General features: G+C 45.0%; 2 protein-coding genes and 1 non-coding gene across 3 annotated transcripts; 2 read left to right on the forward strand and 1 right to left on the reverse strand.

Annotated features, from left to right (window-relative positions):
* Window positions 1-45: 45 nt before the first annotated feature.
* Window positions 46-15,457, reverse strand: PIDD1 (p53-induced death domain protein 1). Its single transcript, XM_042884621.1, has 15 exons — window positions 14,966-15,457; window positions 12,922-13,335; window positions 12,016-12,219; window positions 10,817-10,871; window positions 10,413-10,614; window positions 9,658-9,777; window positions 9,175-9,354; window positions 8,394-8,541; window positions 7,229-7,364; window positions 6,436-6,586; window positions 4,841-4,964; window positions 3,840-3,958; window positions 3,373-3,480; window positions 2,101-2,306; window positions 46-1,437 (listed from the first exon to the last, which is right to left on the reverse strand). Exons 1-15 carry the CDS (start codon window positions 15,348-15,350, stop codon window positions 1,200-1,202), a joined length of 2,790 nt encoding a protein of 929 aa, XP_042740555.1. The 5' UTR covers window positions 15,351-15,457; the 3' UTR covers window positions 46-1,199.
* A 1,386-nt stretch (window positions 15,458-16,843) lies between these two features.
* RPLP2 (ribosomal protein lateral stalk subunit P2) lies at window positions 16,844-21,628 on the forward strand. The gene is made up of 5 exons (XM_042884644.1): window positions 16,844-16,950; window positions 17,368-17,491; window positions 19,251-19,299; window positions 20,994-21,092; window positions 21,508-21,628. Exons 2-5 carry the CDS (start codon window positions 17,369-17,371, stop codon window positions 21,582-21,584), a joined length of 348 nt encoding a protein of 115 aa, XP_042740578.1. The 5' UTR covers window positions 16,844-16,950; window position 17,368; the 3' UTR covers window positions 21,585-21,628.
* LOC122187284 lies at window positions 19,460-19,592 on the forward strand. The gene has a single exon (XR_006181272.1). It is a non-coding gene; the product is annotated as a small nucleolar RNA SNORA52 (small nucleolar RNA).
* Window positions 21,629-23,178: the final 1,550 nt, after the last annotated feature.

The raw sequence follows: 23,178 nt of genomic DNA on the forward strand, positions 1-23,178 counted from the left end.
GACCCAGCTCTGTCTGACATACCTCAAATGGAATAGCAGACCGTGTAGAGACATGAAATAATTAAGTGCTTATTTTATTTCCAGTGAGAGCAATATGCCCGAATGCATCTCTCCAGAACTGGAGTTAAAAACAAATACCTTGTTGGTATACATCAAAATTCCAGGCAAGAACTTATGACATACTACCAGAGATTACACACACTCAAAAGACAACTGCTGACACAAACCCAGCACAAAACCTGAGGGGTAGCATGGCCTAAGAGATCAGCTCTGAGTAAGTCCCTAGGCCTAAGGCTACAGCTCAAGTCTAAAAGTCCTTGTCCAGTGCTGTAGCATTCATTCCATGCACTCCATGGCCTGAGATGATAGAATGCCTTAAGAAAAAAGAATCATTTTATTGCCCCTCTTTCAGTAGCATTGTTTGCATGTCTGAAATACAGCATCTGGTCACTGATGATTATTCACTGGGGAAAAAGGGGAAGAAAGCACCAGACCTGAAGCTGTGGGTTGATTTTGGATGTTACAAGCTGACATTTTTATACAAGCTTTCAGACTGAGAATATCCCTTTAAATACTGCTTAGAGGATGGGATATGCTGAATCGAAACCTATTCTGAATGAGCTGAACATACCTAGATTACAGTAGACATCCAAACAGCTTGTGTGCAACTTCCCACTGCCATTAGTGGGCCATTAGTTGAGGCACATTATGAGATGTGTAACAGGAAGAGAAGAGCACATCAGTAGTCAGTCACTGCACAGTTAAAAAGCAATAAATGCTTACAGCCATTTACAAGGTATTCAGATCACAAAACTGGGAAGTTTGCTCAGCACAGTTGATGCTAATTCCACAACAGTGCTAATGTTACAGCTGGCCAGACCAGTTTCTAAAATGCAAACTTACATTATGCTTTTCACAAAGCTCTGCAAACTTTTTTACAAGTACACAGGCACATCTCACAAAGAGGATGTGAGGAATCTCTCTTGGAAAGTGCAAGGGAAAATTTACTTTCAGGCAAGCTAAGGCCTCTTCAGGATTATGGAGTTGCACGTATTTGTAAAATAAAACTGGAAGTCTGTCAAAGACACAGCTTACAAGTCTCATCTAACAAGCCTGGCAGGAGTTGGAGCAAAACTCCTTAGGTTTTGTTTAGAACTCGAGATTCCCCTCTGATAAAGCCCATTCCCTTCTGCTAGGAGCTATGTCATGGCTATCGCAGAGTCTTCAGTGCTGCTCTCCTGCTCCAAGCCCACGCGGCGGATGGACTCCCTGTATTTCTGCCGTCCCAGCTCAATGATGGTTTCGACCTCATCAGCGATGTCCTGGCGGCCACTCTCTTTCATGGCTGTGATCAGCTTGCTCACACAGTTGGGATCCTCTGAGTTTTGCTGGGCCCATGAGAAAAGCATGTCCAGGATTTGCTTATCAAGGTCCTCTCTGAAGAAAAGGAAAAGCAGGGAAGTAACCAAGACATTCTCTCCTGACTGGCAATCCAAGGAGGCTTTACCTTAGTCCAAGCCAAGAGCTGAAGCTCCCAATAAAGTAATCCAGACACAGAGCTCTCAGTGGACTGTCTTTTCCCCAGCCATCACACAGGAGTTGCAGCTCCTGCACTAAAATCCCTCCAGAATCTTTCTCTAACAGAAATTTCAAATTAAAGCATTCTGATTTGGAACGTAATTCCCCCATAGGAACAGTAGGTCAGTCATAACGAGCCACACTCTTACTTGACTTTTTGGTCAGGATCTTTTGAATATAGATATTTACAACTAATGCCACGGTTTATGGCTTACTGTCAAAGATGGAGTCCAGCCAGGAAGCCAGATGAGAGAATGAAGCAGGAATGTGATGCATCTGAACTACAAAGCTCATCAGGCTGGTTATTTCTAAATACTGTTTTAAAACATCAAACTTTTTTTCATAGCAACAAGATAAAATAATGTTTTCCATGAAAAATGTAGTGCTTTGAGAAGAATTGTTGGCTAACCCATCTTTTATCCAGTGAAACAACACCAGTGAAAAACTTTCCATTAATCAAGCAGTAATTTATCCTACTGTACTGCAGCTACATGTGCTGTTGATTCTTGTGTCCCATCTTACCTGTTATTGTATCCTATGCGCTCAATCTGTTGATAGGTCAAGCCCAGGTTCAGGCCAATGGTCTGCCAGTCAGCTCCCACACGCCTGGCGATGCTCAGAAGGTTTGCCTGTGTCAGGTAGCCAGTCTCAGCATTGCCCAGGTTCAAGGGAGGGAAGGAGAAGCCATTCAATGAACTGGAGGTCTCACCCCAACGGGGTTTCAATCTCTGTGTCATAAGAGAAGCGAGAAAGAGAACTTGATGAGAAAATTCTTCTCATATAGGACAGCAGTCATTCAGCCTCCATACTGAAATGTTCTGTCTTGTATTGAGAGGATGGAAGATTTTAACTTGAGACTGAAGGGACAGCTGTAAGAAGCAAAGAGCACTCAGACTGGCAGTGATCGGCAGTCCTCAGTGCCATGGAAAAATATAAAATCACAGTGCTCATAGTCAGAGCTCATACTGGAAACTTTCCTTCTTGCTTTAGAGAGCATTTTTTAAAGAATCATCTACGTTCTCTGACTAGACTCCCCCAGTTGACATTGCATTTGTCAGAACTGGATCATGCACACAATCTGAAGTGAAGCATTCAGACTACACACGTATTTATTGCTTTAAGCTTCTTGGAAAATGGTCAAGTTTCATAAAATAAAGTGCCTTTCCTACTGTAAAACACAGCTTGCCCTTTAAAAGCCAGTTGGTCACATCAGAACACTTAGGACCAGTCTCTGTAACTACCTCATCCTAGGCCATTCTCATCCTTGCCAGCATAAGCTGAATGACTAAGAACTGTATAAACAAAACAGACACTTCCTCCTCCTCCACATTCTTCATACATTCAAAGGATCCACCCTCCCTGATCATGCATCCTTCCAATGCCCTGACTGGCGAGATGAGCACAAGTTGAAGACTGCTCCCAGTTATTCATACTTCTCCTTTGAGGAGTTGTCATGGAGGGTGGGATATCTCCACCATGACAAAGAAAAAGCATGTGGGAGATTCCTGTGCACATCTGATAGAACTCTGACATAAGAAGATTCAGGGAACTGTGTCTGGCTGTGTTTCAGTGATCTATCACCACAACTCCACCCTTCATTTCATTTACAGAAAACTTCCTTTGCACGCAGAAATATCTGAAAAAGAAGAGAAGACACTTTCCTTCATTTAGATGGGCAATGATTTATTGCAATGGATGCAATCCTTGCATCTATTGTCATAGTGGAAGACAACATTGACTGAGCAGGAAGGCCCTGCTCTTTCCCCATATAGATTAGGAGACAAAGTAACTCACAGGCAGTTTGATTGGTAAAGTAGCGAGCCAGAGGGAGTCCGGTCCTCTCCTCCTCCTGCTGGCATCTTCAGGAATGCTCTCAGGAATTGCCCCTCGGTAGAAAGAGACCTTTGCAAACAGAAAGCATGCAGTGAGACTCAGATTCAAGCGCAGCAGGCAGATCTGTTTGCACCATAATGTTTCTGCCTGAGAAAGAATGAATTCATAGGCGAGAAATTCATCTATCTTCAGTCCATAAACAAGGCATCCCAATTAAGTGTGACTGGGAGCGGCACAGAAGTTTCTGCTGTAAAGATTGGACTCTGCCAACACCCTATTAGTTAAAGGCAGGAATGTAAAGTCAGTGAGCTATCCTGATGAGTGATCCTTCCAGGTATAGTCAGTGAAGTGTAGAGCACAATAAAAGTGATGATGATGATGATGATGATGATGAAGGAAACAAAATGTCAGTGTCAACTGTTGCTCACCTGGCCTTTTACAGCTTGGCCTTTCCTGTCTACTGGGGAAGTCACGTAGATTTCCTTCATGTTCTTCAAGTGGGAGTAAAAAATAAATGAGAGACGTCCATCCACACAGTCAGGGCGATCTGTAAGGGAGAAGCAGGCAACACTGAATTCGTGCTGAAAATTGTGCGTATTTTCAAGCCTAGCCAACAGCCCATCATCCACAGCAGCTCTTCTGCTACCATCCACTCCTACTGAGATCTGAAAGAGTGCTAATCCCCGTATCATTTTTGGGTACAAATAGAAAATTGGCTGTGCAGAAGGCAAGTCTCGTGGGTGAAAAAGGAGAATGGCCACAAGGTGGAGACCAAGTTCAAGAATGAAAGGCAGGGCTAGACAAGGCATGCAGATGGGGTCAAGTCCCTCCTCCAAAATGTCTCAGCTTGCAGCTGTAAGACATCTAGTCTCAGTGGGTATAAAAAAAGTCATTGTGAGTTTTGGCCTTGCTCCTTCTTTTCCTTCTCTCCTAATGGAAATGTAGAGGAAGCAAGAGACAGATACACATTACGTTTCATAAGAGGAATTCTCTGCCCTGGATCATTTCAGAAATACCTTCTCAGAGTTAAAAAAAAAAAAAAAAAAGAAAAAGAAAAGAAAAGAAAAAGGAAGACTTCTTTCTGTATGTTCACCTAGAAACAAACAATATGAGTTAGATCACCATAGGCATCCCAACACACTGTCTGAGATGCCAGGAAAAGGGCATTACTAGCTGCAGAAAACAGATCAGTCATAAAATCAAAGGGATATTGCCCTTTGAAGGCTACAGCAGTGTGACAGGAAACATAAGCCTGTAAAAAGTGTTTTTATAGGGAAAAATAGACACAAAAGTTGATGGACCAGAAAATGTGACGGACTAAGCGTCCAGGGGCTGTGGGTGAGCAAGTACACCAAGCACAGAGCTCCCAGAAGAAACAGGCCTGGAGCTAGGAACGTCAGAGAGGCAGGAGCAGAAAGCACTACCATACCCATATCGATGCTGATGCCTCTCTCAAAAGCTGCAAAGAACTGCTCTCCTTCAAACATTTCCACCATGTCAGATGGCTCAGGTCCTCGGTAGCGGTCCTGCAGCTTCTTCAGCACTGGGTCAACCTGGCAAAGATGACAAAACAGGACCCCACCTTTGGTCTGAAGCAAATATCTGTTCCCATACATCCCTATGCCTATAATGTTCCCTTCGCTCACCTTCAATTTAGAAAAATAATTTTCCACAGAAAGGATGTAAATGAACAAATGAACAAAGCCCCAAATCCTATATATCAGACACATTTACTACAGAAAAAAAAAAAAAAGAAATCATCAGCAACACCCCTGTCTTTTTTAACAGGTTGTTATTCTTCAAAGACCGGGATTTACTTGCTACCTCTCATAGTATGTCACCAAAAACATTTTCTCTGCAGAAAGCTACATGCTAAAAGAGCATACAGCTGAGGACACCAGATAACTCATTTAAGTAATGCAACCTGGAATAACACTGCAAGACCTGGGGTCTCAAGGCAGTGCAAGTGTGTCTATTTTTCTTTCTATCTGTATCAGTAAACCTTCACTTTTACCCCATGACCATCCCTGGCAATAAAGCAGAGCCCCAGCATCCTGATCTCAGTGAAAGTGCCATTGCTGTCTTCTCTGTGAAGCAGAATTCTAGCCCAATATCCAAGATATCAGGAACCCTTACAGTTGTTTATGCCCTTACAGTTATGTTTCTCAATACAGGAACAGTTGCTTACAGTTGTTTATGCCCACAGGTCCTCTCAATACAGGGGAATAAATAAATTAAAAGGAAGCAACCAAATCAGAGTATTATACAGAGGCTTGGAATATGCAGGCCAGGCCAGAGCTAGTAATATGATTAAATAACCCTTGCCTCACTGACCTGCACTGTCTCTGTCAAGGTATAAGTTCTCCAAACACAGATATACATTTCCTTTGCTAATATCTGAAGCAATCCTGCTGAGGGATGATAACCTTAAGACAGAGGCAGCAGAAAAGTAAGCGTTGCCCTCTTCTTCAGTACAAAACCAGACAGATTAGCTCAAACAGCCCTCCTGCACAGCATGAACTAATCAGATATTGCACAGAAGCACATTAAGGAGGTTCCACTGCTTGAGTTGTAAACAGCAAGGAACACTGGGAAAAACTTTCTAAGCAGTTCTGTAGAAATGAAAGCAGTGCTTCTGCTGCCCATGCTACTCACCTGTGTCAGACAAGTAACGTGTCAACTTTAATATTGTAAGTGAAGCTTATGCCAACACACTTTGCCTCATGTTTTCTGATGGCTAACACCATTCACAAGGCCAGTTACTGTGGCTCAGCTGAGTTTAGCAGTCCAGTTTTCAAGCTTTGCAGAGGAGGAAATCACTGCATGGCATCCACCAGTGCATAGAATGAGTCCTTCTTCTCCTGATTCCCAGTGAACTAGTATCACACTACTAACACAGAGTGGTAACAGCACACCTCAGCCATGACCTTGGGGCAGTGACCAGAACCATTTGGCACATTACTGCCCTTGCATCCTGCAAAAGGAGGCCCAGGGAGCTGAGGAGAAATGCAACCCATACTAGACCTTGTGCTTGGGGAGACACTGTAGCAGGACTTGCTCGGGATCCTTCTTCCTCTGCAGAGCAATGAAGTTCACCTGGTACATACGTAACCGCTCATAAACTTTCTTGGCAATGCCTCCAATGTAGGTCTTGGTGGTGTACCACAGCCAGTACCTGTCAGATTAAGAATTGAGAAAAAGGATGGATCCTGCCTAGGAAGAGAAGTTGGTGTCATATTCATGAGACTGCCAACAGTTTGGGTCTTCAGTGATCATTTCTTCACAGGAGAAGCATGCTTCAGCAGCTTTCTGATCCTCTGATTCTGGCTCACAGCATATAAGTACTCAGACTGAGGGTGAAGGATAAAGTGAAGATTTAAGTGAAGAAAGATTTAAAGACAAGAAGGTTGACGGTGGTGAGAAAGAAATGGAGAACTTGGGAGCTGAGAGGAGTGTGGTCTGAAAACCTGCAGCTGAAGGACTGTAAATTCAGAGTGGGAACCACTACATTGAGTGCATTTGCTCTAAAGACACTATGCTTGCAAATCTGGACTTCTTTGCATTGCCAGAAAAGAAGGATTGAGAGCATTCCAAGGAGCAGTAGCTTTTCTCCAGTGAAAATACACAACAGGAAAAGAGATCGGGGTTATGGTCAGCAGGTAAAAAACGGTGGATAGAGACAAAGTGCTGAGCTGGATCTGACTTGCAAAGGGAAAGAGAAATAGGTAGAACTAATGGCATAACTCCTGGTTAGGGTTTGGGAAAAGCAAGACAGAGAAACATCCCATAATTTCCTCAGGATTAAACCTGCACTTACCAGGAGAAGTGGGTGACTTCAAATACTGCACAGAGATGAGTGAGTTCCAGCATCACTTCATTGGTGATGTCATCCCAAGTTTGGCCTTCCACATCCCCACAAAGAAGATGCAGCCTTGACCAATCCAAGTTTAACCCTAAAGACAACAATGATCAAGAGATGTTGCATACAGCAGAATTCTTTAACATGAGGTGAAAATATATGTATATGTATATATGTATATGTATATGCCTTGCTACCTTTACTCAGAGCTTTTCAAACCCAGCCACAGTTTTGGGTGATTTACTTTTTAAAAGTGTCCAGTTAAGCCTTAAACTAAAACTTAAACTAAAGAAGAGCAGAATAAAAGAAAAGGCAATCTGAATGCTAGAATATTCTCCAGCAATATAGACTCACTAGACAATTCTCATCATCAATACTTAGGGCTATTAAGATTTTATCTCTTTCTAAGCTTGTGGACTGGAGGTTTTTCAATCCCGATGCACTTCTGACACACAAATACCAGGTGGTCTTACAACAAAGGCCAAGCCAACACCCAAAAATCTTTTATTTCCTCACGAGAAAGCCAAAACATGCCAGGGAAAACTGGAATTAGAAGATGCAGAGTATTCAGCACATCACCAGAGGAATCCCTGGTAAATCTACTGTTGATTTGAGGCTCTTCATAGTAGTACTCAGAGTGGCTCTATGTATAACTGTATAATAACTGAAAGATTGCAGTAGCTCAGAACCTGATCCATCAGCAGGAAGTTGAATAGAAAGTAGATCCCTGGAGGCATCATCTTCATTATCAACTTCAAGCTATTCCCAGTCAGGAATCAAAGCTTTTTTACAATGCATTTCCCTGTTTTGTAGAAATGCCTCTCCAAACCATCATACCAAACCCAGCAGTCCAAACACACATGTGGCTCAGCAGGGAAATCTATTTGCCACAGCAGTTCTCCTAGCTTGCATTGCTGGTCCTGTGAAGCCCAGCGCTGGCCTGCTGGGCTTCAGCTGCCTTCAGCTCTCAGCACTGCACCAGCACCAAGCACACAAATGTACCTTGCTGCTTCTGCAGACAAAGCTAATTGGTTATTAACATTGAGTCAAACAAAATGCCCAGCTTGCCGCTTGCTGTTTTCCACACAGTGTTTCTGCTCTCCAATTTTGAGAATAAACTGACCTGTAACCCCAAGTGGGAGTGGGAGCTGAATTCTCACAGGTCTGAGGAAATCTACCAGGGAATCCTGGGAGAGGCAGAGCAGAGGACTGGCTTTGCATCCTGCATCAGCTGTGAGTTCCGCTATCTCTTCTGCAGAGACTGGCAGAACCTGTGCATAGGATGCAACACAGAGAGAGGAGCAATCAGACACCCAAATTCCCTCATTTCCCACACAGTTCTCCCAAACACTCAGCAAGCAAATACAGCTCTTGGCTCAGGACACAGTGGGAAATGGAAGCATAGTGAACTTCATCTGAATTTCGCTTTAACATTGGTGTCACCTGGGCAAGTTGGGACAGGGCAATGTATTACAATAGCATTTAGCAGCATCCACCAACTTTACAGAACAACCACCAATTTTAGTGGGTTTGCTCTAGAGTTAGATCTGCATAAATAATCTCTGCAAATCTCTCTTGCTGAGCTGTTCTGCCAGGCTCAGTGTATTCTGTAATGGAACAAGAAGCAAATGATACTTCTCTTCATGATGTCTTTGTGCTGATCTGCAGGGAGGAGCACCACAAGGAAACCCACTTTCCCACAGGGGGGCAGCTTGAAGAACAGCCCATTTTGCAGGCAGGAAAACTAAGGCAGAAAGTGCTAGGAGATGGGTCAGCCCATGAGGCATCCATGTCAAGACACTACTTACTCTAGAACAGACATTTCACCTTGTGTTTTGCTGCTTGACATAGGTTAGCAGCTGCACCAAGGGCTGACCAGGGCTCCCTTTTTTAGGCATGCATACCTGCAGTTTGACACTGCGAGTCTCTTCAGTGACTCCAGGAGGGAAGGTCACTTTGATGTTTGGATCCACACTGGAAAAGAGCAATGTCCCCTCTGCTGACACTTTGCATTCATTTTGCACAAGTCGAGATACAACAAGGAACCAGGAGAAGTGAAGAACACTACAACGAGCCACGTCCTTCTGTAACAGAGGACAGGGAAGAAAAGAAAACATATGGGCATTCCACACAACACTCTAATGGCAGGAAAAATAGAGGCAGTAACACCAAAACAGATAAGAGCATCAGGATGAAAAGAGCAGCAAGTCATCACCTCCAGCAGACACACCTCCACGAGAAAGGAACCCTACAGCTGAAATCCACTCTATTTCATAGCAGCCAGTCAAAACACAGCTCATGAAATATTTCAAGCAGACTCCCCCATGGCTGAGCAAAAACAGAGTGACAGGAAAGATGTGTGTCACCAGTCACTCCAGCCTGCTTACCTTACTCTTGTCCACTCGTGTTCTCAGGTCACTCCAGCTCTGCCCACTGAAGGTCCGAACAACCACCTCACGCTCGTGAAGAGTTTCTGGAGAGGCATATGGCATCCAGATCTCTACCTCCTGGCACAAAAGCAGTCCCGTAAGACACCAACATAAAGCCTCAAATCAAGCCTAGCTCTGCTCAGTGGCATCTTGGGCAAACAAAGGGAGGAAAAGCATGGCCCATAGGAAGGGAGTAGGGCAGGAGATGGGAGTCTGCTCTGTCTTGCAGCCTTGGGAGAGGTGACAAGACATCTGATGTGCTGTGTATTGTGACTGCAGGAAAAGCAGCCTGTGGGCAGAAATGGCAAAGTAGCCTTTCCAGTGAGTTGTCACCCACAACAGAGCTGGTGATGTGAGTATTCACCAGCAAGAATGAAAATGACACTATCAGACTTTTGGGGAACAACATAAACCATTTTCCTTGCAGATTAAGGGCAAATGCTAAAAATCATGGAGAAAGAGGGTTGTGAGCAAGGAAGGTTACAGCTCAGCTCAAGCAGAAGTACTTGGAAAGGAAAAGGAACCAGAACAGCACAGTACCAAGGAAGTTGGTTGCGTTCTTTGAATCTCTGCAGTGCAGCTTCTTTGACAGCTACTTACAAATAGCAGTGAGGGGGATAGCTGGCTCTAAAGTCCCAAAGGACTCTCCCAAAAGACTCTGCTGAGCTACTGCATAGGCAGATTATTCAGCAGCAGCCTGCGTCTGCCCTCACCTTCTGGAATTTGACCCCATGAGGTTGTAACTCCAGGACTTTGCTCAGCAGGACATCATGGTGTCTCAGCTTCACCCACTGAGGGTCTGGTGCCAAGGTTCGGAAGTAGATCCGCAGAGGGTCAGAGGCAGCCTCTGGTGGAAAGTAGAAACGGATGCCACAGGCCAGGAACACTTCGCAACCTTCAGAGGTCACTGTGAAACTTCCAGAAGAAATACATGAATGTGTGACACTGCAATGACTCCAACCCTTCAAAAAGTCAGCAGAGAAATCTCCCACCTTGCGTATGACTGGCCTAGTGAGGCAGTAAGCTGCCTGTGCACATACAGAATGTCTACCATGTATAATCTTGTCTGGGGCCTTGTTACACTACTGTAATATAAGTTCTTAGTAAAGAAGCATACCTATCCTCTTCCGATGCAAGGAACAGTCTTGGTAGCTCTGTGGCACTGGATTCATCTGCAGCAACCAGGTTTCAGTAAGAAGAGGAGGCAGAGGTTATTTAGATGAAGTTAGACAAGAAAGATTGAATTAACCTTCCAGTTTTGACTTAATCCTAATCTGACAGAAGTTGCTAAAGGAACCCTGCCCGCACAGTAGTGGGCTTCAGATCAAGCAGAAGCAGCAGGAAGATATGAAGAAGTCAAGGGGTCCCAGGGCACACTGGAAATGCTGATTCTGTCCCCCAGTAAAACTTAGGAGTTAGAAAATCTACCAGACCCGCAACTCTCAGGACCATGACTGATCACCTATGGCCATTTGTTGTGAATGTAAGCACTACTGTGAAACTCTGCTCAGATTTCTGCTCACTCATCATTGTATGGGAACTGCTGAGTCACGGCCTGAACCTCTGATTGATCACCTGAGACGATCCATGAGTCAGCCAGAGGAGCACAGGTGAAGGCAATTCACTCTGTGCTGCTCCTAGACCTATTTAAGAGCTGGCTACCAGCGGGGAAGGATCTTGTCTGAAGGCTGCCTCTGCTGGTGTTTTTTGTAGGTGAGCCTAGCATACAGGTAAGCCTTCAATTTATTCTCTCATTATCTTAGTCTACTTTGCCTAACTCTCTCTTGTTCTTTTTGTGATTATAACATCTTAGTATCCATTGATTATACATCTCAATATCCACTGATTATGCAATCATCTTTGTCTCAGAGAAAGGGCTGCTTTGCCCTGCAGCCCAGGAAGAAGGGCAAAGCAGGAGGCAACTGCACAGTTGAATCATCTCTAATTTCTCCTGTGCTTCTAGCGTGAGCCACCATGGCCTGAAGGTCATGCACCAAGTCCAAGAACCAGTATTCTCCCTTAATGTACCCTTCTGATCTGTTTCATGTGAATCCAATTTTCACTTTCACTGAAAAATCTTTCCAAAGAGCAGGACTAGCAAGCCAGTTTCTGGGACATCTGAGACCTTCAGAACAGGCTCAGGCTCATAAAAATAAATTGCCTGAATCACTACAACTTAATAATAATGCCACACAAATAAACACTAATCTGATTGCCCCCTGCTTCTCTTCTTTAATTCAAACCCATTCATGCCATGCTGGGCTGAGCAAGAGAACAGCTGGGCAAAACCCACAGAAGCAGAAGCCTTGCAATTACCAGCCTGCAGGGACTGCTCAGTTTCTCCTAGGGGGTTGCCTCGGAGGTGCACAAATGGCGCAGTCTGTATCTCAGGGGGGACAGCACGGAGGAAGTTGTTCTGCAGATCAAGCCTGGACAAGTTGGGCAGGCTGGCGAGCGATGCAGGGACTGTCACCAGAAGATTGCTGTGAAGATGCAGCCGCCGCAGAGACTTCAAATTGGCTGCAGGTTAGAACAGGCAATGACTCCCCATCCATGCTGTTAGTTGCATTGCATATCAGCTCTTTCCACACACTCACACACTCCTGCCTTTCAGCACTGGATATCCATTCCTCTCACACACATGCAATAAGGGAAAGGCACAATAGCTCTATGTTTCTTTAGTTCCCAAAACAAATGAGGCTACTGAACTAGCAGAGAGGCAATGCAGCCACCTCTGTTCTGTGCTTTACAGCATCAGTGGCACCTCCTGAGCAAAAAGAGAGGAGTTGAGAGCCAGTAAAGCTAGGGAAAGCTGGGCACTGGAAATCAGAGCCTGGCTCAGTGGATTGCTCCATAACACAGAGCCTGATTTCAAGCTGTTTTGCTTCCTCTTAAGCCCCAGCTCTTCTGTTTCCAGTGCTGGATGCTCCCCCCCCAAAAAAAAAAAACAGTCAGGCAAGACTCAACTACTTTAGGTTGCATGAAAATCCTAGGAGCCTTTCTGATTCACAGAAACAGAAAGCATGGACCATAGACGCCCTGTTAATGCCCACAGGACTGACTTAACCAAGCATGTTTTTTCCAGATATCCCTCCCATTTTGGCTCTAGTGTAGCAGACGCTTTGTCCTAGCAATTCTGGGAACAGAGGCAAAGGGCTCAGGGATCCTAGCCTGTATCAAAAACTCAGCAGACTCTTTCTTATCACCTAAGAAAACAGGTACCTAAACAATCTGGGATGCTTGAGAGCAGATTCCCGGAGAGATCCAGTTCTGTGCAGCTGTGCAGATTTCCAACCTCTTCAGGGAGATGTTCCAACACATTTTCTGAGAGATCCAGTTCCTCCAGTGCTGCCAGCTCCCCGATGCTCTGAGGTAAGCACTTCAGCTGATTTTTCATAGCAGAGAAGAAAGTCAGCTTGCTCAGTGAGCCAAAGTTCTCAGGAAGAGCCACCAAGTTGTTGTGGCTCACCAAGAGCATGCGGAGGCTGGTGAGGTAAAGGATGCAGCTGGGCAAGGTAGAGAGACTATTGAAGCTGAGATCCAAGTGAGTGAGACATCTCAGGGTCCCAATACCTGGTGGCAAGCTTGTCAGGGAGCCGTGCTGACATGAACCAAATTCATCTCTGACATGGCCACCTAGGTGCAAAGGGGAGTGGGGGGAGAAGTCAATATAGTACAAGGATACCTCATCAGCCTCATGTAACACTCCTTTCTGAAGCTATAACATGGAGACTCAGACGATGGTGAGTTTCTGATCACAATGTGCAGCACTAATTACAAAGTTTTGTAGGTTTTCTGCACCTTGCCTCCATTTCCTGATCTGTGAAGATCTGCTGGGAACCCATAGAACCCTGCTTAACACATGTGGGGCAAAGTTCAGAAAGACCCAGGCCACTCCATACACATACCACCACTCAGTGTAGTGGCACACACTCTTGCAAGCCTCCTGAACGTTCTACCCCTGGTGCCAACACCAGTGGGCAACACACAACGCTTTATGAACGAGACCTTCCTCACACACCTTCCAGACTCTGCCCACATTGCTGGGGAATGAACAGCCCCAAAGAATGAGACCTGCCCTTACAAGACAGATGAGAAAAGCAGTGAAAATGTGGCAAAAAAAAAACAAAACAAAACAAAAAAACAACACACAACAACTCATTCAGTATTGTGTAGGCCACATGAAAGCACAAAGAGAGAAGGGCACAGGTCCTGCCCGGGTTTGGACACTCCAGGCGGTTGCACCTTGGAAAAAGAAGTCAAGTACACAAAAGCAAGCTTCCAGCTCTTCGCTATTTTCCCTCCACTGCTTTACTTGTGATGGCATATAGGGGTGGGTAATTTTGTTATGCTACATAATGGCAAAGAATGTAAATAATCTAAGAGAAACATTGTATGAGGGACCTAACAAAACCCAGTCCAACTATTTTATTGCACTTCAGGATGTTTAGAGTATGTGTACAAAACAAGTATCATAAAAGGCATTGCCATTAACCTCACCTTACTGCAGGAGAAAAGACAGATGAAATGATCTGTATGAGATTTTATAAGCAATCTGTGGTAGGTGTGGAAATGAAGCTCAGTTGTGAGAGCTTTCAGCTGGATCCCTGAATTCTCTCCTCTCCCGTGATTTTAAAATTTCACCTCCCAAAGATCAAATGACTCAATCTCATACTAAAATTATGTTGTTCATATTGAGACCCTCCTACAATTAAGAGAGAAGGAAATCAAGAAATGTTATAATTCAGACTTGTGTCATTACAGAATGTCAAATGACACACGCTCTGAGGCATGCTTTTATAAAATATTGAACAGCCTCCTCTGGTGTGTGCTAAACCTATGCTCACTGACACAATGCAAGGATTATGTTGGGGCTGATTCAGAACAAACCCCAGCAAGGGCAGCTCATTATACTAACAGAAATGAAAAAGGAGCCGAACAGTTAAAAGCATTTTTCGATTTCCCTCTTTTTACACAGCTGTGCAAAAATTGCTCTTCTTCTAGAGGATGGATAAAGAAAGTGTTGCAGCATCAACCTAACCAGGCTCCAAAAACTGGTCCTGACGCAGCTGTAGAGGCAAAGGAAGGATATAAGTATCTAGAAGCTGATTCTTGTTGAAATCTGCGTGCAGCTCTGAGCAAGACTAAGAGCTGATGCCCTGGCTTGGGGCACTGGAGCAAAAAAGCTCTAAGGCAGCTTGCTTTGCAGATATGGAAAGATGGAAAAACACAAACATGAAGCTAGGCGATGGGTCCAGGAACTCACCTTTGAGCACCAGGGACTTCAGGCGCTTCAGATACGGAAGGACGATCAGCGCAGCATCAAGCAAGTGATCGTTACTGCTGAGCCGGAGGAGCTCCACCTGCACCACCTCTGCCAGTTGCCTCTCAAACAGTTGGAGCAGCCGACAGCAGCCATCCGGATAAACATCCAGAGTGAGCCTGTTGTATGCCAAGCAGGAGTCAGTGAGCAAAGGAGCCCCCGGAGCCCCCTCCTCATGCTCTTCCACGAGCTTCAGCAGCTCTGCCATCTTCTGCATCTTGTCCAGGGGGGCCAGACATGCTCTGACTTGCCAGGTGGGCAGGCAATGGCAGGCTGCGGGGATGGGGAAGAGGAGAAAGGATGGCTCTGAAAAAGAGCAGATATGCATGCTGAAGGCCTCCTGCCCCAGCCTGAGGTGGCTGGAAACTGTTAAGAGCCACAACAAGAAGGCAGGAGGTGTACTGACAAAAAGCTTTGTGGGCAGAAGGGACAGAAATGCAGAGCTCTGTAGAATCACAGAATGGCCAGGATTGGAAGAGACTTCAAGGATCACGAATCTCCAACCCCCCTGCTGCAGGCAGGGGCACCAACCTCCCCATTTAATACTAGACCAGGCTGCCCAGGGCCCCATCCAATCTGGCCTTGAACACCTCCAGGGACAGGGTATCCACAGCCTCTCTGAGCAGCCTGTTCCAGCACCTCACCACTCATAGTAAAGAAGCTTCTTGTTCCTAGAGAGAGCATCTAAGTTCTCCCAGCTGATATCAGGCAATCAGGCAAAATGAATGCAAATTCAGGGAACAGAGTAAATGTCTGTTATTCCAATTATCCATCATAATAAATATTGATAGGAACTTTAAAAGGTATAAATGTAAGTGCCTGTGCTTTGTGTAGAACACAAAGTGCCTCAGTGAGAAGGTTTATGCAAGCAGAGAAAGCGGGGCAGGGAATGCAGAGACAGGAGCAGCAGCGCTCCCAGGCCAGCATGCTGCCACCAACCCTCATCCAACCCAGTTGTGAAATCGGGTAACAGTGGCAGGAACACGGAGATGGAAACAGGCAAAAGGCAGTGGAGCAAATGTAGCGTGGCTGGGGAGAGGATATATAAGGCAGGGCTACTGCATAGGGCTGCCACTCTCACCAGCAAACAGGGCAATGAGCCACGGCAGGTAGCACCCCCAAAAAGAGCCATCGCACGCAGCTCCCGGAAGTTGCAGAAACTCTCCGAGAGACACACGTGGCAGACACTTTGTGAAGCTGTGGAAAGCTCCGAGCAGCCCCCGAGGCCCCGCTCCCGGCTGCACCGCCCCGCGCCCCGCTGAGCGCGCCCGCCTGGCCCCGCGCACACACACACACACCCTGCGTCCCCGCGCCCGGCCGCTGCGGCTCGGCCCCACCGCTTCCTGTCAAATCGGTCCCGGGGCGGGCCGAGGGGGGGGAAGTGCCGCGGCGGCGGATGCGGGGAAGCGAGGTGTGCTGCCCTGCGCAGCGGGACCGGGCCCGCGGGGACCGGGGCAGCGGACCCTGCGGTGTTTCTTGCGCTCCCCGTGTTGCTGGCGGAGCGCCGCTCCGAGGCGCTTCCCCAGGTGCAAAGCCTGGCGGTGCTCTACCAGCGGGGGGAAACCGCCGTGCCCTTGAGGAAAGGCTGTTTCCTCAGAGCAAGTCTCGCTCGGGGGGACAATCAGCGCATTCTGGGATACAACCCTTCGGGAGCAGCTTTTCGGTTACACAAAGGGGAAACGACCACTGCCATCTCTGCACCCCGACTGCGCATGCGCGGCCCTTAGCTGTACAGAGCGGCGGTTGCGAGCATCCCGAAGCTCCCCATTGGTTGGCCCTCTCGCCTGGCCCGGTGCAATGGCAGCGCGCGTTGTTAAGAGGTGACGGGAAGAAGGCGTTGCCGAAGCCCCGCCCTTTCCTTTTCGCCGCTGGGCTGCCGCAGCGACCGCACGTTCCGGGCCTGTCTCACGCCGCCACCGCCTCGCCAAGTGAGCGCGGGGCGGCTCCGTGCCCCGTACCGCCGCCCCTTCCGCGGGAATGAGCGCTCCCCGCCCGCGGCCCTCAGCGGGGCTTGGGCGGGACCGCTCGGGACAGGGAGGTGGGGTAATGGCGGCCATGTGCTCCGCCGGCCTGGGAGGAGAGGGACGGGACGGGACGGCAGCGCCGAGGCGGAGCGATTTCCCCATCGGGAGACGTCGGGCCGCGCTGAGTGCGGGCTATCGGGATAGCGAGCCCTGCTGGGCACGGCGGGGTTCGTGGCCTCCGTGCTGGGCCTGCAATGGCGGGAGGCGGGAATGCGGCCTCTCCCGCCTCAGGTTTTATTTAATGAGTAGAGCAGAGGGGAAGGAAGATACTGGTTATCAAGCTAGATCTGTCGCGTTAAAGATTTCGGTTTTGTTTTCCAGGATGCGTTACGTTGCAGCATACCTTCTCGCAGTCCTTGGTGGCAATGAATCCCCCACGTCAAAGGACTTGAAAAAGATCCTCGACAGCGTTGGCATTGAGACGGACGATGAACGCCTCAACAAGGTGGTGCTGCACTCTGCTTCCAGGGCTTACGTCCCTGTTGGTGTTGAACGTTGGAGCTGTTCTCTTGTCTTCAGTGTTTCTTTATTTCCCTTTCTGTTGGTGTGATATTATTTCTCACTGATAACATGATTTCATTACATTACATGATTTGCATGTGTGTTATACATGATTGCATACATATATGTAATCGTGACCACATAATTCCATACACGATTTCCAAAATGCTGCTGAGCCCATCAGAACTGTTTTGTACAGGCATCTTTGTGGAAGTCTGGCTTTACCAGTTGCTGCCTTCTGACTTAAATCCAAAGAATTCGAAATATAATGGGATGATAGCTACAGATAATATTTACAGAAAGTGAATTCTGTTCAAATGTAATGTGAGGTTTGCACTTGAATGCTTAACTTTGGCTTTTGGTCAGTTTTAGTTAGCAACAAACATTTCTGAAGATCTGATATTCAGCATTATGTTATCTTAGTGTACTGTAAAGAAGTGTTTGTACCATCTGTGATTCAGGAAGAAACATAGCTAAATTATAGTGTGGACAGTTAAGGTATTCAGTAATAGGATGTAGGACAATTTTAGAAATAATTGCTGAAATGGTTGTATTGAGAAACAGGCTTTTAAAGAGAGAGTATCCTAATTGAATGTTTCTTGTGAGGCAGCAGTCCTTTCTTTTGGGCTGGAGGATAAATGGCCATGGGATGAGAGGGGAAATCTTGTCATCTGCCCCATACATGTATGCAGAGCGCTTCTGGAGAGGAGAAAGCTGTTAGAATGTTTTGCCATCAGTCCAATCCAATAACGTATGGACCTAGCTGAGAGCATTCTTATATGGTTTGGGATCTTGGCTTGAACTTACGGTGCTCTTGTTTAAACACAAGATCCTTCTGCCTTGGCTCGTTTACGTTTCTTTAATACCTTCATACTTGTTTTCTGTGATCCTCCAGTATCTCCATTATCAGAGAAGGCATCTCTGGAATTGGTGCTTTTCAAGATTAATTCATTCATTTCTATTTGCACTGGCTGCATCTTTTGCCAGTATAAATGTAGTGGGCTCCCAACAGCATCTTCTAGTTTTAGCAGGCACACAAGAATGTAATTTCACAGCACACAGCAGGAGGTGCATGCTGGAAATATACCAAAAGTTCTTTGGTGACTGCAGTGTTCACCCTCTTAGCAGGAGTTCACCAGTAAGATCTGTGAGGTACTTTATTGTTTTTATAAAATGTTAGATCATTTTTTGTTTCTGTGTGTTGCTTTCCTCACCCCTGATATAACAATGGTAGTAAACCTGAAGTTACGACTCTCTGTGCCAGTGCAGGGGTGTAACCAGCTTGGCTGTAACATCTGGTAATGTTAGGAACAGGGCCCTGTTTGGTCTGATGCCCAGCACTTCAGAGCCTCCCAGTGGATATTGAGCAACACATGCAAACAGTCCCACAGCAACTAACAGACCATTAGTGGGGTTTCCCAGTTGGCTTAGGGACATCTGTGTATCTTGCCTTTGGTAAAGTTCATGGGTTCATTATGAATTTATTGTAATAGATTTCACAAAGAAGTTTTTGCAGAGAGGAAAAAAAATGTAGATGCAGTTCTTACTGCAGTGTCTTGTTCCTTCTACTGAGAAATAAGGAATGCTGGAGCTGTGCAAGCAGCAGGATGGAGCCATTGCACATAGTAATCAGTACTTGTTTAAATGTAGCTTATACTCATGTTGTTTTGAAGCTATTAACGTTGTAAATGTCATTTACACAGGTTATTAGTGAGCTGAATGGAAAAAACATTGAGGACGTCATTGCTCAGGGTAAGTACAGTCTTGAGTGTCACAGATAATTGCCTCTGCTACTTGGGTAACTTAGACTTGAGAGTGCAGAATTGCTGCCAACTTCCTGATTATTCACCATTTTCCTCTTGCAGTGGAGAACTTTCATGCTATGTTTCTGCTGAAATGCTTGAAATTCAGCAGGTCCATTCTAATACCTAGCAGGTTGGTGCCAGTACCTGTGGGGTTTCGCTTGTGGACCACATTATACTGGAAGACTTAAATGTGTATGAGCTTACTGGTAGTTTGCTCATGACATAGTTTTCTGGACATATTGAATGAAAAAAGAATTAACTGTTCTTTCTTTTATTTTTTCGTTTACTCATTTGTATACACCTCTTATTTAAGATATTTAAGTGTAATTAAGTGTCAATCCACTTAAAGGCACAGTTACACCCCAAGTGATAAATACAAACCTTTCCAGCACACATCTCTTCTGGGGCTTCCCACATCTGGTAACTCTGTCAAGGACAGAATTCTTAAGTGCTGAAGGATGTTTGAAAGCTTGTGCTCTTACCTGCTGGCTCCTATTGAATCTGGGACTTGACTGGGTCATAGGGCTGAAACAATGCAGAGTTGAGGTAGTGCAAAGATCTAGACATAATTATTTTCTATTTTTGAAAGTACTAAGGCAAAAGGGAAGTTTTAAGAATATGTTTGCTTAAATATTGCCAGGACTCTGCCTGGTATTGCTGTTCTGAGTGGTAACTGGGTGTCCTCTTGGTGTGGTCTGAAGGCCTAAGAGAGCCATTATGTGTGCGCTTACAACACATTAATTGTTTCTTTATGTAATACTTTTTCTTAAAACAAATTGTTTCTTAGAACATACTGACATGCATATGGAACATGTTTGTTTACTTGGCTGGTTCATTAGAGCTTGAAGTAACAAGGAATTATTTGGAAACAGATTCCCAGAAACTGGCATATAAGCAAGCATACACTGTACATGACCTCTGGATGCCAAGGGAGCCTTAGTATGTGAAAGGTAGCTGCCAGAGAGCTAACTTTTCCAAAGACAAGCATAAATCAGGAATGAGTTTGCTAATCTCCAAGGAGATGCAATAGGTTTCATAGGGTGTTGGAAAATTTGGTTAAGATACTGTACTCTTTGCCATACATATCTTTTTTCTTTTCCTCCCCCACAACCCCAGTCATCCACTCACAGTTTTCCTATGTTATATAACAAACAGATGCCCCAAATAAACTTCTTTATTACTGAACTGGACTCTTTCCTACCCTTAAAAAAAAAAAAAAAAAAAAAAAAAAAGCAAAGCAACCCATATTTTTTGGAGGTATCTTGAGATTATCTATTTCTGGGCTATTCTGCTTTGTTCAGAAAACATAACATGTCTGTACATGTCAAATTAGATGTGTTTGCCACTGTTCTTATGATAGTTTTTGAAAAAAAAGGGAGGTTTTGTATGCAGAAGAAAGTGTATTAGTATGCATCAGTGTTCTCAGGATAAGGTTTCAACGTGAGGTTTAAGGTTCTTTTTGTTGGGTGAGTTTTTCTGGAGGTTTCATACTTTCAGGTGCAGTTTTTTGTTCCTTGCAGTGATAGTGATGGAGTGACAGTTCAGTTCATGTGACATGGAGTCTGGTTTTTCTTGATCTCTGTTCTTGCTTGACTGTGCTCACTACGAGCAGTTCAATAGGTTTTTTTCTCTCCCGTTCAGGTAATGGAAAGCTTGCCAGCATGCCGGCTGGGGGAGCTGTGGCAGTCTCTGCTGGAGGGGTCTCTGCTGCTCCTGCTGCAGGTGCTGCCCCTGCTGCTGGTGAGTATGACTGGAGAGGCATTGTTACAGGGCAGTTCCATTTTCTCTGTTCCAATCTTAATGCTCATGTCCCAGTTTCAACATCTTCCCGCTTTAACAGATCACTACATGGTTGAAAAATGAACTGTTACTTTCGCTATGGGCAGTGAGAAACGTTTGCTCTTTTTTGTCCACTTTGAAGTTTGTTTTGGCTAATAACTGAAAATCAGGTTTCACTGCTTAAAGGACATCCCTTCTGTAGTAGTGTCCGTGTCCCATCAGTGTTTATATTTGACTGCTGAAAGGGAACAAAAGGTTCTATTGAAGATCAACCATGGAGGTCAAAATGTGGAAGCTGAGAACAGTAAAATATGTTTCTTGAAAACCTGTGTGCAAAAAGATAAATACTAACCATTGGCTTGCCTGTTTTCTTCAGCTGAGGAGAAGAAAGAAGAGAAGAAGGAAGAATCTGAAGAATCTGATGATGACATGGGATTTGGCCTATTCGATTAATTATTTGTTATACAGAAATTATTAAAATTGTTTGTTTAAAATTTTTTTTTGAGTTTGTTATTGTAACGACAATGCTGTTGAAAAATGCTGAGCTCTTTAGATGGCTCTGACGAAGATTTAATTCAATGATGTGTGAAATAGAGAGGTGCCAATAGAGAGGAGCCATAGGACTTTACTTTTGAACTTGTCAGGAAATGGCTAAGCATTTATAAAGCTGGATGCTTATTTTTGAGACTCCTATTTATTAAATACTGTGTGTAAATATCTTACTTGATATCAACTTATTATTTTCCTATCTCAATTACTCTGGAAGGAGTCCAGTTCAGTAATAAAGAAGTTTATTTGGGGCATCTGTTTGTTATATAACATAGAAAACCATTTGAATTGAGAGGAGTCTGAATTAGTCTAGAAGCTTTACCAATTTAGAGCTAGTTATAATAATTAGTTTTCTGTAAACATCTACGATCAGTGGTTTCATGACTGCTTCACACTTCTAGGATCTAGGGGACAGCACCAATTAAATGCTTGACTATACTTGGATTTCATGTAGCATCCATAGGATTAACAGAACCTTTAACAACAACAAAAAAAGCATTTTTCCTGTTCTTAGTGGAACCCTGAGATCAATGTGAAGATGTTCTCTTTGTGCTCTTAATCTGTCCTAGCAGTAGCCAAAATGCTAGGATTTTAGTCTCCTTGATTAGAACAACAACAAAAAGCTTTCTGAAGAACATAATGTTTTTGGAAAACTGAATGTAATCTCTGGTGTGCCTGAAGAATGCATCAACTTGGAAGGAAAGCAAGTGTTGCTTTTATAAAGTTGCTGTTAGGATCTATGGTATGTTAGGAAGCAGTTCCAGCAGATGATCTCAGATGACTTTACAGAGGTCTTTGGCTGTCACAAGTAGTGTGCAGGCAGCACATGTGATGTGCCAAGTCTCCACAGGTAGGTAGTTTCAAGAGAGAGGGGTCATGGAGCACTCTGCACTGTAATTCTTTGTCAATGTAAGTTGTAGGGAAAAAAAAAAAAAAGCACAAGCTGATAATGTTGGCCATGAGTCACTGGATAAAGCATGGCAAGTACTTCTGAGAGGACAGATGGGTGAAATCCAAGTAGGAAAAATGATTTTATCTTGTACTGAGAGGAAAAACGCCCTTCCCAGAAGCCAGGGCAGAGGGCAGCTGGAACTTTGATCCTCCGATCACAGGTTGGCCATTATTTTAGCAGTTAACCCTTGGTGCCCTCCTGAGAAATCAAAGGAGGCAGTGCCAATGCCTTGCAACTCCTTAATCTCAAATCGTAGCACAGCAGTAGTAGTGAAAGTTGCTCGTGTTCTTGTTCTCTGTCAGAATTGTAATGGCTGTGGCTGGATACTGGAAGGAGTGCAGATATAACTGTTTCTTTCCTCCCTGATTTCTCCACTTCAGATCACTCCAGAAAATAGTGGTTCTTGGATGTGGTTTTGCTTTTCGCCTTTGCAAAGGTACTGAGGGGAAAGGACATGATTGTGATTACACTGCTAACCGATGATTACTAGATTGATAGGAGAGAGTGATTTAGTCACAGGCTTGACATTGGCACACGCGAGCTTTG

Source organism: Lagopus leucura, unplaced genomic scaffold (genome assembly GCF_019238085.1).
Source record: "Lagopus leucura isolate 7727_CA_CO unplaced genomic scaffold, USGS_WTPT01 Super-Scaffold_100044, whole genome shotgun sequence".
NCBI classification, from domain to species: domain Eukaryota; kingdom Metazoa; phylum Chordata; class Aves; order Galliformes; family Phasianidae; genus Lagopus; species Lagopus leucura.